General features: G+C 45.8%; 2 protein-coding genes across 7 annotated transcripts in view; one reads left to right on the forward strand and one right to left on the reverse strand.

Moving 5' to 3' along the window:
- The window catches only part of CCNYL1 (cyclin Y like 1), a 41,801-nt gene extending 28,548 nt beyond the window's left edge, over nt 1-13,253 (reverse strand). The window contains exons 1-4 of one of the 5 annotated variants that reach the window (XM_032190092.1): nt 13,214-13,253; nt 12,392-12,522; nt 11,391-11,445; nt 10,490-10,630 (exon numbers count right to left, since the gene is read on the reverse strand). In XM_032190092.1, the coding sequence (XP_032045983.1) occupies nt 10,490-10,502 (13 nt within the window). In that variant the 5' untranslated portion in view covers nt 10,503-10,630; nt 11,391-11,445; nt 12,392-12,522; nt 13,214-13,253. Of the gene's footprint in view, nt 1-6,013; nt 6,279-10,489; nt 10,631-11,390; nt 11,446-12,391; nt 12,523-12,606; nt 12,700-13,213 lie in introns of those variants that run through there. The other 4 variants (XM_032190091.1, XM_032190094.1, XM_032190093.1 and 1 more) reach the window with 4 other exon arrangements.
- On the forward strand, nt 12,920-14,775 carry METTL21A (methyltransferase like 21A). 2 transcript variants are annotated; one of them, XM_032190095.1, is made up of 3 exons: nt 12,920-13,060; nt 13,193-13,304; nt 14,303-14,775. In XM_032190095.1, exons 1-3 carry the CDS (start codon nt 12,920-12,922, stop codon nt 14,698-14,700), a joined length of 651 nt encoding a protein of 216 aa, XP_032045986.1. In that variant the 3' UTR covers nt 14,701-14,775. The 2 variants fall into 2 exon arrangements, with proteins under 2 accessions (XP_032045986.1, XP_032045987.1); XM_032190096.1 differs by having other exon boundaries at nt 13,193-13,291; nt 14,241-14,431.
- The last annotated feature ends 1,995 nt before the right edge of the window (nt 14,776-16,770 follow it).

A 16,770-nucleotide genomic window follows, 5' to 3' on the forward strand; every position in this document is an offset into this window, starting at 1 on the left:
TTGAGGCACAAGCTCAAACACAGTCGCTCTTTACAGTGGCTTTGTGAGTTCTCAGCTTACCTTCATTTTGTTCAATAAAAGAACAATAACTATCTGTATACAAAACACGTCCAATGGTTTTAGAGGAAAGCTGGTTTTGGCTTTGAAAGAAACCAGCATTCAACAGTTTATTATCCAAGTCTGACTGACATGATTGATGACAAGCCAGTGTTACTTTTCACAATGTAAAACAACAAAAAAATCAAAACCCAACTATGTTTGATTACTGCAGTGACTGAATATCCTTTCCGAGTTACACAGGCAAAACTGTGCTATACACGCACAGTTCATCAAGCGCTGCAGAATGCTATCAGGTTGATAGCAGTATATTTGTATCAGCTGTGGAAGTAAAAACCCTGACACCTGTATCACCTACAAGTGGGATTTTCAGTTTTATTCATCTGGCTTCACTACCCATTTGAAAAAAACAGCAGAGCTATTTAAGCACAGTTGCATCTTCTTTCATCCCTTCAGGTGGAAACAATTCAAAGTTTTCTTCTGAAAACATGATTTTCATAGCAAGTGGAATAAGAGTGCACATTTGAACTCTATCTGTAACAAAGACAAAACAGTAAGATTTAGAAGTCTCAAGATTAGTTTGTTTCAAGGATCTGCAGATCCAAGGTCTCGGTTCTTAATATCTGGTAGTGCTTCCCTCCTACCACACTCAGTAACTTCCTCTTTCTTCCTATATGTGGAAGACTGTTGGAAGCCTTGATGTAACGTGTGATATGAATTTGGGAGGAGTAGTTTTTTGCTTTTTGTTGGCTCATGCAAGAGTTAGTTCCCCTGTTAGTCATCGTCTCAGTACAAGCTCAGCACACTGAGCACATCGGAGAGAACAGATACCTCTAGCTACAATACTTCTGGTGTTCTACAGCATCTACCCCAACAGGTAGAAGAAAAAAGAGCAAGTATCATAAAGAAAGCCAGAAAAGGAGAGGATCCGAGAGATAAGTTACATGGTAAACATAGTAATTTGGAAAAAAAAAAAGTTAACATGAAAATGAATTCAGTTTCCTTAACTCCCTAAGTTTCATTGAAACCCTCAGATTAGCTGTATATTTCAGTATGTCATTTTATGGAAATCTGAGTTATAATAGCTGCTACACTGTAAGTCTGAAGAAAGACACCAAAACAAACAAATCTGCTTCCCTCCAGGTATGCTTCCTGTATACGCATTCCCTATCAGTGGTTCTTAAAAACCTAACTTGCTAGTTACAGACATCCACAAGATTTGGTGGAGAGAAACAGAGGATTCCTTAGCCATCAGCAGTATCTACACATAAGAACAGAAATACAGACATTGTAGTATGGCAATATTTTCTTCTATTCCCAAACGTATAGGGCAATTTCAGCACTGCTTCTGAAGGACTTGCCAATCCCATCATTCCCACTCTGTGCACTTTTCAGGTCACTTCATAAGGCATTAGGCATCTTAAGCCAACAAGGTGGAAGGTGTTTCAGGCTTGTAAGAGTCAATCCTTTCTCATTTGTCAAGACCCCACACTATTTGTAACTGCCGCAAATACCTAGTTACATGTAATTCCTAGTCAGCGGTAGGAAAGGGATATTGATGCTCCTTGGGAAAAGAGAGAGAGTTATGTAAAAATCTCAGTAAATATGGGGAAAAGGGGAGCAGGAATAACAAGGACAAATGTATCTACTGGCTTCCATCCCCAGTTTCATATGTATCTAAGCACACAACTGAACAGAGCCACAAAAGACAACACAAGATGGTTAAGTCTCTGATGCCAGCAGTTTTCAGCACAGAAAAAAGCTGATTCCTTGCATCAAAGTGTTCATCTTAAAAAAAAAAAAAAAAAAAAAAAAAAACATTTAAAGCAGGATTTTTAAAAAACCATCCATATGCTTTAAGCAAGCTGACATTATATAAGAGATGAACAAACTTACACCTTCTGCAAGGAGGTTTAGACAAGTTATTGGTGAAATCTGATCACAGATAGTCAAATATATTGATTATCTCTTCATCTCCAGCACTGGTATGTAGACAACTTGAAGCTTGCCCCTTTCACTGCAGCACAGTTTCTGGACAGCCAGAGGTTGTTTAAAAAAAAAAAAAAAAAGGAAAAGCAAGTTCATGGGTAGCTTGTAAGAGTTATGCTATGCACTAGTCTAAGCCTGTTCAGGTAAATCTCACTTTATTCTCTATTAACTCTCCTCTCTCATGTCCCCTTATATTTATTTTCCCATCTAGCCTCCATGCAATTATCTTGTCCCACTCAGCACCCCTCCTGATCCTGTTTGCTTTTCCCTCTCATTCCTGATCCTCTTTTCCCTTCATTCTCCAGCCCCCAGCTCTTCAGGGGAAGGTACCGCATGATTGTGTCCCATCAGATCAGTAGGTCAGCAATCCTCCACTTGGTTCATGGAATCAGGCATGCCCCTGATCAAACTGCTGCACTCAGCAAACAGCAGTGCTGAAAGGAGATATTTTCAAGTACAAATGAGAAAAGCCTGCCAAGTGAGGCCTTGTTCTAGTTTTATCAAAGAATTAAGGAATTTATGAAAAACTAGATCTATGTTTAAACACAGGGATCTGGCAAGAAAATGTTAATTGCATGAAGTTCTCCACAAAATAACCAGAAAAAAAAAAATCAGAGGAAAAAAAATAATAACTCCCTAAAATAAAGGTTATCAGACACTTGTTTGGAAAAAAAACAGTAGTCAGCACAACACAACTGAAACACAACATTAAGATCAAAGAGCTGCTGATTGTAAAACTAAGCAGGAAAGCCTTCTTGGTCAATTCCAACTGCTTTGGACTGCTGCTTCACACAGAAGCAATGAACACTTAATGCTCGGCTGAACAACCAACTAACAGCTTTAGATTTTGCTTTTAGCTTTTGATATCAAACATCAACACGAGGCATGAACCTATTTAGAAGAAACTATCAGTTTTCCAAATTGTGTTTGTTCCATTTACTTAACGCAGCTTGGCTTAGAATATCAAACCACAAATGCAGGCTTATTTCTCATTCAGAAAAAAAATCTGCACGGAATAGGTTATAGCTCAGGATCTTGATAACAAAGTCATCCTTTAAATGCTCTTAGCAGCGGAACTGACAGTCTATTCCCATTTGAATCAACTTTTGTTGAAGCATTACATTTTCAGTTTCACAGTATGTTTTATCTCCCTCCCACTTACCCTTCCTTTTTTGTCTTATATAAATACCACCTCATAACCTTCCTTGTTTAATTCTGCTTTGATATAGACAATCTAAGCAGTTCTGACTGGAAAGCTTCTGGAGCCGGTTGACCACCATAAACCCTACTCCATTCCCTGAGGAGTACTTTGGATAAGCATTCTATTTCCAATTTTCGACAGCAGTTACTTCTATATTTTTAGCAATGAGATGTAACATAAGTATTTTAGATTTATATTCTGTATTTACCTACTGTATTTCACACAGTATATTTGTCCTTTTCTTCCCCAAAATAAAATTAACGTCCATAATGTAATGCTTATGAAATACAGTGCCTGTTAAGCAGTAAGCTGGAGAAGCATCAGAATAATCCCCATTTAAGAGTGTAGACCTGTGAGGACCACATTCCACTTGCTCAAAAAACAAACAAACAAAAAAAAACAACAAAACAATACCAAAAAATCCCAAACTCAGCTGGTAAATTATGCATTCCTGATAACCAACATATTCAATTCTAGCAAAACAAGTGGAAAAGGATTCAGAGATTCAGGAACAACAAACTTTAAAGGCAGACATTTAAGGAATTAAGTCTCCATGACATTTGGATGCAAGTTTTCTGATATATTTAGCTGTGTTCTTAGGAACTCGTAGAACTGTGCATCACAAAACAGAAATAGTCAAGATTATATTGATTTCTTTTCCCCTGTAGCTTTTTATTTTTCTCCAAAGGATACAACAAAAGGCCAGTTAATTGGTTATGAGGCTTCTTTTACTACAAAACTGTCTTATCTTAGCTAACCATTGTATTATACACTAAAAAAAAATATAGAAGTAATATTATCCCTCAAATTGAAGTGCTGGACTACCTACCACTACACCAACAAAGTCATGTTCTGTAGTAGCCAGCAGCACAGAAACGTGTAGGCTGCCTGCACAGTTTGGTATGCTGACAGCTTTTATATCCTAGAGTTAAGAGGGATAAGCATAGGTACCTGGTATGTGTAAGTGCTGCGTTTACAGATTTAACATTTTCATAGGAGGTCTTAAACAGACAGCAGTATCGCTGACAAATTCATTACAACGTCTGTTTTGTAACACTTAATTTCAGACTCTTCACAAATAATGTTTTACATTATGAAGTTGATTACTTATTCCTATTTGGTTAGCACTTCAGCATGTTCAAAACATGGACACAAGATACTTTACATCTAATATTCAACAAACAGAATTGTATTTTTGTAAATGTATCAAACTCTGATACTTTTTGCAACCCTAACCAGTCACATCAGTCAGAAAACGGTAGACAAACAGCACTCATTACTTGCAGCAAGATCTACCTCTGAGGCCATGCAGTCAGGAACCTCACAGCATAGTAAAAGTGATCTTTAAAACCGTCTAACATGCAAACTATCAGTACTAACCTTAGGATTACCGCCATCCTCAAAATCAAGGTTCCCACAGCCACAAAACTAAAGTTTGTGACAAACAACCACCACCTTATTCCTGGCCTACACACTTTTACTCATGTCTGCAAATTATAACAAATAAATAAATAAGTAAATTAGTACTTCCCTACTTTGAGGCCAATTCTGACATCTGAATGAGATCAAAATTAAACCTAATTATTTAGCACTGCTGACATGATCACATACTAAGGAGTCAATCAAATAAAACACTTATTCCTGAGCAGGCTTATTTAGCTTAGGCATTTTTGCTTGGCTTATTAGAACATTTAGAGTTTAGTTCCTTCCCGCTTAATGAGCATGGGAGAGTTCAGACATTTCTGCAATATCTTCTCGCAAGAATAAAGTTTTATTTCTCCTAAATGGCAAATAAAATTTTTTCTGCTGTATCGCACAGCTGTCTCAAAGGAGACCCAGGGAGCTGACTGCTCCATCTCATTTCTGTAACAGCTGCACCATACAGGGCTGTGCAGAACCACACAAGTTTAATAACTCCATTTCTGAAGGTTTCCTCGCCGTCACGCAGCCAGTTTCTCTACCACCACCAAAATTTGTTCACAAGCTTGATATGAGCACGGAGGACCAGTAACGATTGTTATTGTACGCATCCTACACTAAAGATGTCAGGCTATTTATTTTTCCAGCTGAATATATTTCATGTAGGCGTGGTTATAATTACAAAGAGGAATAGCAAAGCACTTAATTAGAGAAAGTTTTGAATACCATCAGCTCTTCCACTATGCCATATGCCTGCAGAACCACGTGAGCTGACAGGCAGACAGGAGCACCCCTAACCTGTTGTCTCAGTAACTCTGCACAGCACAAACCCGCGAGCACGTCTCAAGAGGAGTTACGCCGGGAGCGAGCCTTTGCGACACCCGCACCCCAGGTCCGATCGGAGGGGATGCGCGCAGCAACACGTCCACGGGCAGACCGGGGGCACGGCGAGCAACCTGGGAGCCAGGCAGCCCCGGCCGAGCATCGCACGGCGCAGGGCTGGGCTCCGAGCCCCCGGTGATGTCAGGCACCCGGCGCCGTGCCCTCGCTCCCCACACACCCTCTTCCTTCCTCCCGCCCGGCACAGCCTGGGAACGCCGCGAGCACGGCGCTGGAGGCCGGCCTCCCCCCGCGGCCGGGGGCGCCTCAACGGCGGCCGGGCCGGGCCCGGGGCGGGCAGCGAGGGAGGGCCCCGAGCGCCGAGCCCCGGGCGGAGGCGTTGCGGCGGGGCAGAGCCCGGTGACAGAGCGGGGGGCCGGGGGGGGCCCGGCCGGGACAAAGCGGCCGCCACCCCCCTCCTCCCTCCCTCCCTCCCCGCCCCGGGCACCGGCCCGCGCCGCCGCTCACCATCCGGGAACTCCCGGTCGCTGATGTGCTGCAGGTGGGGGCCGCCGCCGCCGGGATCCGAGTCCCCCGAGTCGGCCTCCGCCGCCGCCGAGCCGACACCGCCGCCCGCCGCCGCCGCCGCCGCCTGGTAGGCGTCCGCCCAGCGCTCGGGCCCCGCCGCCGCCGCTCCCCCCCCACCACCGCCACCGCCGCCGCCGCCGCCGCGGGCCCGGCCGAGCTTGGGGCTGGCGTCCGGCGACACGCAGCAGGTGACGGTGTTGCCCATGGGGCTCCGAGCTCCCCCGCCGGGCCCCGGCTGCGCGGCTGCCGGGATGGGGCGGGGGGAGCCGAGGCGCCGGGGAGGGGAGGGGAGGAGCGGCGGCAGGAGGAGGGGCCGCAGCTAGGGGCGGGGCGGGGCGGGGCGGGGCGGGGCGGGGCTCAGCGCCTCAGCGCCGCTCGCGCGCGGCCGTTGAGGGCGGGCGGGGCCGCGCGCGAGCCCCCCACCAACGGCCGTCGCGCGCGCGGCCGCCCGCCCCCGGCACGGGGAGGGGCCGCGCCTCGCTCCCGCCCAGCGGCCCGCCGCGTGACGCCGGCCCGCCAATGGGCGCGGGAGTCGTCACCGGGACCCCTCTCCCCCGCCCCCTCGCCGAGCCCCGCCCCCTCGCTAAGCCCCGCCCCGCCCCGCCCCGGGAGCACACGTGCCTCGGGCGCATGATGGCGGCGGGGCTGCGCCCGGCGGGGGGTGCTCAGCGCTGCCCCCCGCCCGCTCCCGTCTGCACGAGGGCTCCTGAGGAGCTCCCGCATCCGCAGGCTCGCTGTCGCCCACGCAGCCCGGAGAGGCTCCTGAAGAGACCGCAAGGAAGCTGCAGGGTTCTGCTTCAGCTGCACGCTCAGCATCGGTCCCAAGCGGAGGCCAGCTCGCTGCTAATGGCTGTGCCTCACAGGGCCCATGAGTTCAAATCCTCTCAGTTGTGCGCTGATCTTCACCTTGGGGTAGTGCTGCGTGTGCTTTTCCGAGGCTGGGTGTCTCCTCGTCTGTGGGGAGATGACACCAGCGCCGAGACGTGTTTTCATCCATTTATCCCTTCTTAGAAAGTGTCTCGGCTGCAGAGGAGGAGCGCGCTCTGATCTGGCTCTCAAGCAGTCTGTGGATAACTTGGAGGAGGGCCACGGCATTGTCTTTTCCTGGAAACATAGCTGCAGGAAGAATGAATCACCAGGTTGAACCTGTATAACCAACTGAAAACAAAAGCTCAGGCTTCTGTGCCTCACTGCTGCAAATAATGGGGGGAAAAATAGGCATCCTGTTTTGAAATCCACTACCAGCTGACGGGACAAAAATATTGCAGGCGTGATTGTCTTCTGAAGCTGACACGTAACATAAGACCATGGCCATTTAAGGGAAAAAAAATGAAGCAAAACAGTAGTTAGGGAAATAGATCCAATGCTTCCTTGAGGACTTGAATAAAAAGTAACCGGCGAGGTTGTTCAGAATACACAGGGTGGGTTTTTAGTAGCCCTAAATTTTCAGTTTTGAAATCACCTCCTGGAGTATTCTTGGCTAGGATGTATTCAGCACTACCCAGCGAGCCGGGGCTGGGAGGCTGTGCTTCGTAGCACAAAGACAGACTGCAGCAGCGGTGTCATTGATTGAAGTCATACTTTTGTCTCCGCAGCAATCCAAGATGTCATTACAGGCAGTGCAGGGGTTTCTTTATTAGCGTGCAAACATTTGGATCACTGCAGTGATGCCAATCGAACAAACATACGGCAGTGAATGTTGTTTGACCTTAGCTTCTCCTTTCTGATCCTACCTTTATTTTGTCTTAAGAAAAAATAAAACCGGCTTTGCAGTTATCAAAGGCTAAGGAGAACAAATTGCAGCCGGTAGAGTTAATGGAGACTTCAATGCCTGAGAAGAGAATTTGAGATGTGCTGAAGTCAAGAAAGAGCAAAGCCTGCAAAGCTGTCCTTTGTGTGCTGCTGGGCAGAGAGCTGATCGAACAACTATTCTGATGAGCCAAGCGTTAGAAGTAGCTGTTACTGCAGGTCATGTGTACGGTTTTCCTACGAGGAAAAGGAAAACGCTTTCCAGTATTTTAACACAAACATTAACATGGATGTGTGACTTCATTCAGAAAAGGCAAATTGCATGAGTAAGCCCTGCAGTAGGTTTGTTTAGGGTAAACTTCTGAAGGTTTAATTCCAACCTGGGCCGCCAAAGCCTGGAAAGAGGCCCGCGGGAACCCTTCCTGCAAGGTCTAAGGTACATGAAATTGCTCAGACTTGACTGTTGCTTTCTTCTCCATTGTCTGAAGGATTTTGTTTCTAAAAAGTGGAGAAAAGCTGCTAATATCATCATGAATTAAAAGAAACAAACAAACAAACAAAAACCATTTTTCTTAAAACTTGGTTTCTGCTTGGTTTAAAAAGAGTAACCTTCGCATTGTGGCAAATGCTCCTGCATCCATATGAATGTTCTAGCGGCTGTCTGCCTACGTATAGACAAATACTGGTTTTAAAGTGGTTTTAATTAGTTGTTGTTAACTAGTTTTAAATACAGTACACTGCTTGCACTGTAATTTCCCCTCCAATTACGTAACACTGCACCTATAGAACTCATCAGAAATTTGGGCACCTAAAATGAAGCCTTTAGATCCGTCTTCAGACTCCACAAAAGGGTATTTTTTGCAGCATTTTCCCTGCCCCAGCATCCCACATGCCAGCCCCACGTCAGCCCGGTGTGTGGCCATCAGCCAGCTGCAGCAAGCACAGAAGCTGCAGGAGGAGGAGGGCACCGGAGGGCCCAGAGCTGCCCAAAAGCCACCTGTGTGTGCACTGATGGCCACTCACACGTCGCTCATGCTCCAGTGGGTGAGGCGTGCTCCTGTCACACGGCCCAGCATGTGGCATCCTGTGGCCTGGAAGTCTGGCTAGTAGAGACCTGCAAGAGGCTGCAGATCAGTGAGCATCCACAAGCATGTTTGTAAGAGGTGGAGGTTTCCAGCAAATGAAGTGCAGTTGTTGCTTATGGAAAGGAAGATCTGGCTCATTTTGCTTTTTGTTGTTTAATTAAAATTTCAGAATAATGTCAGCTTTCAGAACTGCAAGGCATTTGAGAGATCAGTCACATAATTCCACTAAAAGCTAAGTGATTCTTCTGTAGCAAGAGAGTTAATAAACATGGTGATTATGTCTGACAGTTTATCAAGATGTGAGGTTTAAGGCGTGAATGCAATACTACTGATGGGAACTATTCCTTCTTCAGAGGCCCCAGAAACATCCTGTATTTCAGCTCATTCACTTATGAAATTATACATCTTTGTGTTTTCTCTCATTACTTCCATTGTTTAATGTAACTGTGTGAGTAAAGAAAATGATACAGTGGATGATACCTTATATTATTTTGATATTTATAATTTTTCAGTGATCTTGCTGGACCAGCAAGTTGTAATGTCTACAGATAACCTGTCAGTTTCTGCAGAAATTTAAGTTTTCAGTTTTAATTCACCCTGTTGGTTTCAAAGATGATCCAAGTCAGTTCAAGATGAGGCTGTCTTAAATCTGCAACTGCAAGCTGTGAAGAGCCAAATTAATCTCTGGTTTACTCCCTTTTCATTTAACAGAAAGCAGTTCACCACCCCATCTATCTCAGTGGTGTAGAGAATCTGGAAGCTCCTGGTGAAGATTTAAGTGTAAAAGTTTTTAACCATTTCGCTGCTAGTCCTTTGAATGGCCACTTACGGTGACAGTTAGGGAGAAAGACCACTTTCTTTTCTGAGTTTTCCTCCATGCCTTGTGTTTGCTAGTTTTTGTTGGCTTGATGAAAGTTCTTCACAAAATAGATATTTGTCAAAACTTTTCTTCAAAGACAGCTTTTGTTTTTCAGTGGAATGACAACCAGACGTAGATGATATTTATTTAGAAAGGAAGGATTAAACACGTATGACCAGAAGTTTCTACACAAATAGTTGCTGCTAGCCTTTTGTACAACAGAACCATTTGGGATAAGGCGTTGCTGTCAAAGGGTTATCAACAACACAAGTTTCCAGATACAGAGTTTAAAAAAAAAATAGATTGCTTCTATTTATACCTGCCTTTGCCTTGGTAACCAGAGACTGTGAGATGGATGCAGTATCTTCCCCACATTGGGGATGGTATTGTGGTACATGCAGTGTCTGCAGAGCCATCACAAGAACTGTTGCATTCATTTCTAAGGCAGGATTTTAAACATTGAGCAGTAAGGAGAAAATTTCAGTAAGGAAGGTATATTACTATAGCTCCAAAATAATTTGCACTCATTTCCAACTCATCTACTTGATTCTTTGATCTTCTGAGTATTACAAGGACCGCTACTCTGAAACACTTTTTAAAATTACCCGAAGAAGCTTATTGGTATAGCGCAATTTACTTACAGTTGGACACATTACGCCTTTGTTCTATTAAGCAGTTGAATGAGATAAGAACAGACTTGAATCAGTGTTTCTTTTAACTCACCCTTGCTTTCCATAAAATGAGCTGTTTCCTACTTTGAAAGTTTATCTGCTGCTTAGGTGTCTCTCTTGCTTTCTGCAGTCTTAAAAGGATGAACCAAGGTACATTCTTGAAACTTTATCATTGTGCTAAGCTCTCACCCTGCTGGGAGAAAAAGCATTTCAGTTCTGGACAATTGTTTTAGGCCTAAAATTCTCTGTTGTTTCATTTTCCTTATCATTTTACTGTCAGGAAGGGTGGAAAAAAAACACATCTCTTTCTTGCCACTATAGTAGTTGGATATTGTAACTTAAAAAATAGATCTGGACAGGGAGAAAGTTAAATTTAAGTTTAATTTAACTAAAAGCTTTCTGAGCTTTTAGTGCACTTGATTGCCTTTTAATAGCTTCACTATCCAGTACTAATCTGGAAAGTAATTCCTGACCTTCTGTCTAAGGCTCATGGAAGTCAGTGCCAAAGAAACATTAGCAGGGAAGAAGGGAAAATACTTCTGGGAACCAAAGCAGGATCGCTAGAGAACCTGCTGATCTCCAAAGATATTCAGGGATATTTGCCTTACAAAAACACATTCCTGAGAAAAAAAACACTCACTACCTTATTGTCTTTGAGAACAAACGCGTACATTTTCATGTACAGCCTCCTTTCGCTCTAGTTACTATCTAGCCAGATTCTACATCTTCCAAAATACAGCTGGGGAAGAAAACTGCTGGGGGTGGGGTGGGGGGAAGGAGGGAATTAGGAGCACTGGAGCCCTGCTGCACTCATCCACATCTCCTAGACTGGAGATCCCAAGGCTGGCATGTGATTTAGGAGGTGGAGGCAAAAGATGTGTGCCATTTGGGAGTTTCCCTCCATTTGGCTGATGGTGTAGTTTAAGCACAGTGTAAGTGAATCAAAAACTCACCCAAGCAGAGCTCTTATTTCAAGTGCAATCATTCTCCTAGCTTTTCCCACATTGCCTATATAAATAATTTAAAAAAAAATAATTGAGATAATAGCACAAGCAGCTTCAAACTCTGAAAAGCAGAAGCAGTGGCAAGGGACCAGCACTTTAGGACATAAAACCACAGTAAGCTGAATCATCTCACCTGCTCTGGCATGCTTATGAGAAGAAGTCTGTATTGCCATAAGACAAGTACAAACTGGTTTGGGGCAAATGAAATACTGGTTTTCATTCCCCTACAGTAGCAGAACCCTAAAAACAAGCTCTGGTTCCTGCTACCCCTGTGCAGCCTGTAATGCTCTTCCACAAAGGTTCATGAATCTTGAGCCATTCAGTCGAAATCAACGGCTTTCACATGTAACCACATTTGCTTTCGTCTGCCAGCCAGATTCACTGCTTCCTGTGGGAAAGTGTGGGTTTTTTTTTTGAGCTGGTTATGCTCCTCAAGTTTGAGGGCTGGCCTAACTCTTCTTTCTGGTGGTGACTTCTGGTTGTGTGCCGAGCCACACAGCCAGAGATGGGCACAGGGAAGCCATGCTACTCCATGGCCCCACTCCCCCAGGCATTTTTCTTGTGGCCCTCTGCACACAAGGTCTGGCTCCTTGCATGGGCTGAAGAACAGGTCTGGAGCTTCTATGCCTGTGGGTGGAATACCTGCAGCAGTGCTTCTAGCGAGCTGGAGTGCAAGCGCTGCCAGGACGATTCCCCAGCCCTCCCATGGCCTTTAGCAGGCTTTGGAGCAAGTTCAAGTAACTGGTTATGAAGACAGACAAAGGAGAGGAGCACTGTGTTGTTTTGCCAAACAAGATTAAACGGAGCCAAAGGTGAAGAGAAACCCATGCACAAACAAGGCAGCAGGAGCGTTAGCACCACACTCCCACTCAAGAGCAACTCTGGCTTTGCTGCCGTGATCAGTATTCTGGCCAGATGGACAAAGAGAGATGTGTTTCTGCCATGGTTACCTGGTTATTGAGGGGCTACTTCCAGGCTGGTGATGAGCACTTGCAGGGACCACGTTCACAGAGCTGGCAGTGAGCGATGAGGCTGGCAGGTTGGACAAATCTGTTTCCTTTACGGCCGTTACCTCAGAGCCCTGAAACAGAAGACATGAGCTGAAGCCACAGAGAGGCAACAGTGGCAGCAGACAGTGCCTCACAGAGCGCTTGGCACCTCTTACCTTTCGGTATGGCACCCAGGTGTCAAAAAGAGAAGCCCACCGACAAACTGGTACCAGTTAGATACTCACTGGGTGCCGTGTTCCCCCCTCCCCCTCTCCTTTCTTTCGTGTTTTCCACTTCCGCCCTCATTTTTTTTTTTCCTTTTTCCTTTCCCCCCCGCCCGTTGTGCAGCTCCTACCCCCACCCCGAGCCCGCCGCCGGGCCGCGCCCCGCCTCAGGCGCCCGGGGAGGGAGCGGCGGCGGCGGCGAGAGGCCGGGCCGGGAGCGGGGCCCTTCCCCCGGTTCCCCCGGTGCCTGCGGGAGGCCCCCGGGATGGCGCTGGTGCCCTACGCGGAGGGCTGGGGCCTGCAGGGCCTGCGCAGCCCCTGGGCCACGTTCCGCTTCGCGGGGCGCACCCTGCGCCTGCGGCAGGACTGGCAGCGGCTCGGCGTGGCGGCCGTGGTGTGGGACGCGGTAGGTGCTGCTGGGGCACAGCCCGTGTGCCCGGCCCTTCCCGCGACCTCCTCCCTCGGTGTAAATCAGCAGCGCGGTGATAACCTGACCGAGGCGAGCCCCGTGCTGAACTGGCCTTGTCTCCCCGCTTAGGCTGTCGTCCTGTGCGCGTACCTGGAGATGGGGAGCGTCGATCTCAGAGATCGGGCGGTGATCGAGCTGGGAGCTGGGACGGGGCTGCTGGGAATAGTGGCCACGCTGCTGGGTAAGGGTTGGTTTGTTTGCCTGAAGCGATTTACAGCTGCACTAAAACTGCCACTTTTACAGCTACATGCCTGGTACAGAAGTTAATACCAAAGCCACCGATGTGAACTGGGATGTATCCTGCCCGAGTCATCTCCCTTTCTTGTCAGCCTTCGGAGCCTGCTGCGTTATTTATTGTGGCGGTGGTGCCACGGCAGTGTACTTTATGGTGGGACCCTGCTAAGGCTACCGCCTGTTACCATGGTAGGCAGCTCGGCAGCACGGAGTTCTGCAGCTCTCTTCCCCTGGGGAGCAGGAGCTGTACTTGCTGTCTTCCCCTTGTCCTAAAATGCAGCACGGATGAAGCTCCAGACAGAAATCACTCTGTGCTTGTGTGAGCCTTGGTGGCCTGCCTTGCAAACAGGGAAACCAAGGTCTGGAGAAATGATTTACCTGGGATCCATGGCTGAGGCAGGGACAGGGTACGATGTTAAATTTGTGCTAACTGTCCCAGACTAGCTTTGTAATTCAAAGCTCTAGTGACTGTGGAAGGTGCCAATTGAAATAATAGAAGCAGTGGCATGACCACATTTTGTCAAACTGCTAAATCTCACATCCATAAATTTAATCTGACCTGTGAAATAGGCTCTCTAGCTGCCTCTCTTCAACAGCACAAGTAAGGAATCAGAGCAGGTTAATTGTAGCAATCCCTTTAACTTTGTTGTCACCTATGGAAAGGCAGAAAGTAACTACTTTCCCACTGAGAAAAAACTCCAGGACACTTTGTTTAATCTGACAATCTTTGTGTGAAAAATACTCTATATTCTTAAGTGACTGATGAAGAATAGGATGTGTGGAGACAGCGGGCTTTCTGCTTGTTTTGCTCTTTTGTTTTTAGTCAAACAGCTTAGGGGAATTAATAGTGTTTAACAGGAACTAAGGAGGCTGCTTGACTTAGAGCACTGTATTCCAAATGCTGTTTACAGACATTAACCTGAGACAAACTCTTGTACCACCTAGGTGCTCGTGTTACCATCACAGACAGGGAAGCAGCACTGGAGTTCCTGGAGTCAAACGTACAGGCTAACCTACCTTCTGAACTCCATCCAAGAGCTGTGGTGAAGGAACTGACTTGGGGAAAAGACCTGGATAATTTCCCTCCAGGAGCATTTGACTTCATCTTCGGTGCAGACATCATTTATCTGGAAGAAACATTTGGGGAACTGCTTCAGACATTAGAGCATCTATGCTCAGAGCAAACTGTGATTCTTCTTTCCTGTCGTATCCGCTATGAACGGGATAACAACTTCTTGAAGATGCTGAAAGGCCATTTCTCTGTATATGAGGTCTACTATGATTCCAATAGGGACATTCATATCTACAAAGCACAGAGACACAGTCACAAGGATGACTTTTGACTCTATACTTTTTTAATAAGCCACTGATCCTGTTCAACCCTATCCTAGTTTCTATTAAATACAATTGTTCCTAAGCATATAATTGCAGAGGTTGTTATTTCACCATCTTCTTCCACTTGGTCTGACAGAGCAAGGATTGTACTTACCTTCTGCTTGTTTAAGTTAAAGTTCTGCTTCATTCCTCAATAACAAACATATAAGGTCTTCCACTGACTTTTTATCAAATGTAATTTCTGAAGCTGATTTAAGCTTCAGAAATCTTCATGCATGAAAAATGTCATAAAAAGACCTGTTGTTTAAAATCAAACAACACTTAACTTCCGTGGGAAACTTAGATTGGGGATTAGGATAGATAAAGTGGGATTTTTCCTCCTTATAATTTCAGCTTTAGAAAAGTAAAGTAATATGGAAGAAATATAAACTAAGACTGCAGCTCCAAATGCTTTAACTCTTCAAACCTTCTGCACCTTTAAAGTTGCAGTAAAAGAAGCCATTCAAAGGGCAAAACCAACAAAGGTAGATGCTATAAAGTTTGTCTGTTGCTGCCACTGCTGAACTGAAGAGGCACAGGGAAACAAGGGGTGGGTCAGCAGGGGGGGAAGGAGCAGCATTGCAGAGTAAGCCAACTTGGAAATTAGCGGTGATTATATCTGACTTGCAATTGTGGAGGCTATGCCTGCAGTACTGAAGCAGTCCTGGTTCCTGGGTTGGCCCTAACAGTCTAACTTTCCCTCACACGGATCAAGGCTCCTCTGAGCAGACAGAAACGCATGCCAGCAGGGCAAATAAAACAAGGAGACTCAAACTGCTTTTTAAATGCCAGTCCTTGACTCTCAGAGTACCACTTCTTACATTCTACCTCAATTTGTTTGGGTCACTGTCTCTGAGGGCAGTTATTTAGGAGAGGAGACTGCTGCTATAAAATCTTTAGAGTTGGGGGGAATGTATTCTTCTACTACTGGGGAGCTTGAGGCAGCATCTAGATTTTGGCATGCCTCTGGTGCACAGTGATAGTTAGATGCTGTTTTAAGTAACCTGCTTTTTTATCTTTAGCTTTTGGAAATACCTGTGTGTTTATCCCATAAAACCTACATGATAAATAGGGCAGCTGGGAATCTGAATCACACCACTAGCAGATTTCCATCTCTTTCTAATGGTAGAAGCAGGAAACTAGTGAAAGCAGTGGCCTAGATTTTTTTTTTTTCCTTTAAACTTAACCCAGGTCAGGTTCATGCATGTCTTTGGCACTGACAACAGCAAAAGCCAGCAGCTGCTGCTTTGGGCCATGGATGTAACAAGCTCTATATCTCCTCTGCTTCTATCAAACTTCCCAACTGGAAAAGATGCAGAGGGTCTGTGGTCCAGAAATGAAAGGTAGACTGCAATCTGGAAATGACACATTTGTCATTACAGCTCCGATCAATGAGGCCCAAAGGTCTTGTGTTTCATCACTGGAGAGTCTGTCAGCTGTTTTCAGCTGAAGTTCTCTGCTTGGCTCTGAACTCAGCCTGAGGGTGGATGTTTTGTAAAACACTTGCTTACATTGGTCTGTTTAGAAGCCACATGGTGTCACTAAAACAGTACTTACACAGCTTGCTGGGAATCTGCAGTCTGAAACCAGTGCTTAAGTCCTTTGAGGGAAGGAGGACATCAGCTTTAATTAAAAACAGAACACAGAATGAGTTTTAATGTGCCAGACATAGCATTTTCTGTCCTATCAACTGGGTGAGCAATGCTTGGGAAAAAAAATTACAAGCCCTCCCCACTCTGTTTCTGTATAGTTTCTGGAATGTGACTAAGTTCTCACCACTCCTCTTCCTTTTCCTCCCCACCAGTGCTTCCTTCTCTCTTAGCTTGTCTGTGGTCACTGCATATTTTAGCTTCCCCTGGGGCTGGAGCTGGCAGAAAGCAGAGGGCTGTTTTCTTGTGCCTGGGTGTGCATGTGACTTGGCCCATGGGGAAGGTCTGCTACCTAGCCATGCTCAGCTCTTGCAAGAAGCTGCAGCTTGCACTGTTACCTTAGTAGGAACCTGCTTAAAATGCTTAAACAGCACAGAAGAAAGCCTACGT

This window comes from Aythya fuligula, chromosome 6, assembly GCF_009819795.1.
Source record: "Aythya fuligula isolate bAytFul2 chromosome 6, bAytFul2.pri, whole genome shotgun sequence".
Classification (NCBI taxonomy): Eukaryota; Metazoa; Chordata; class Aves; order Anseriformes; family Anatidae; genus Aythya; species Aythya fuligula.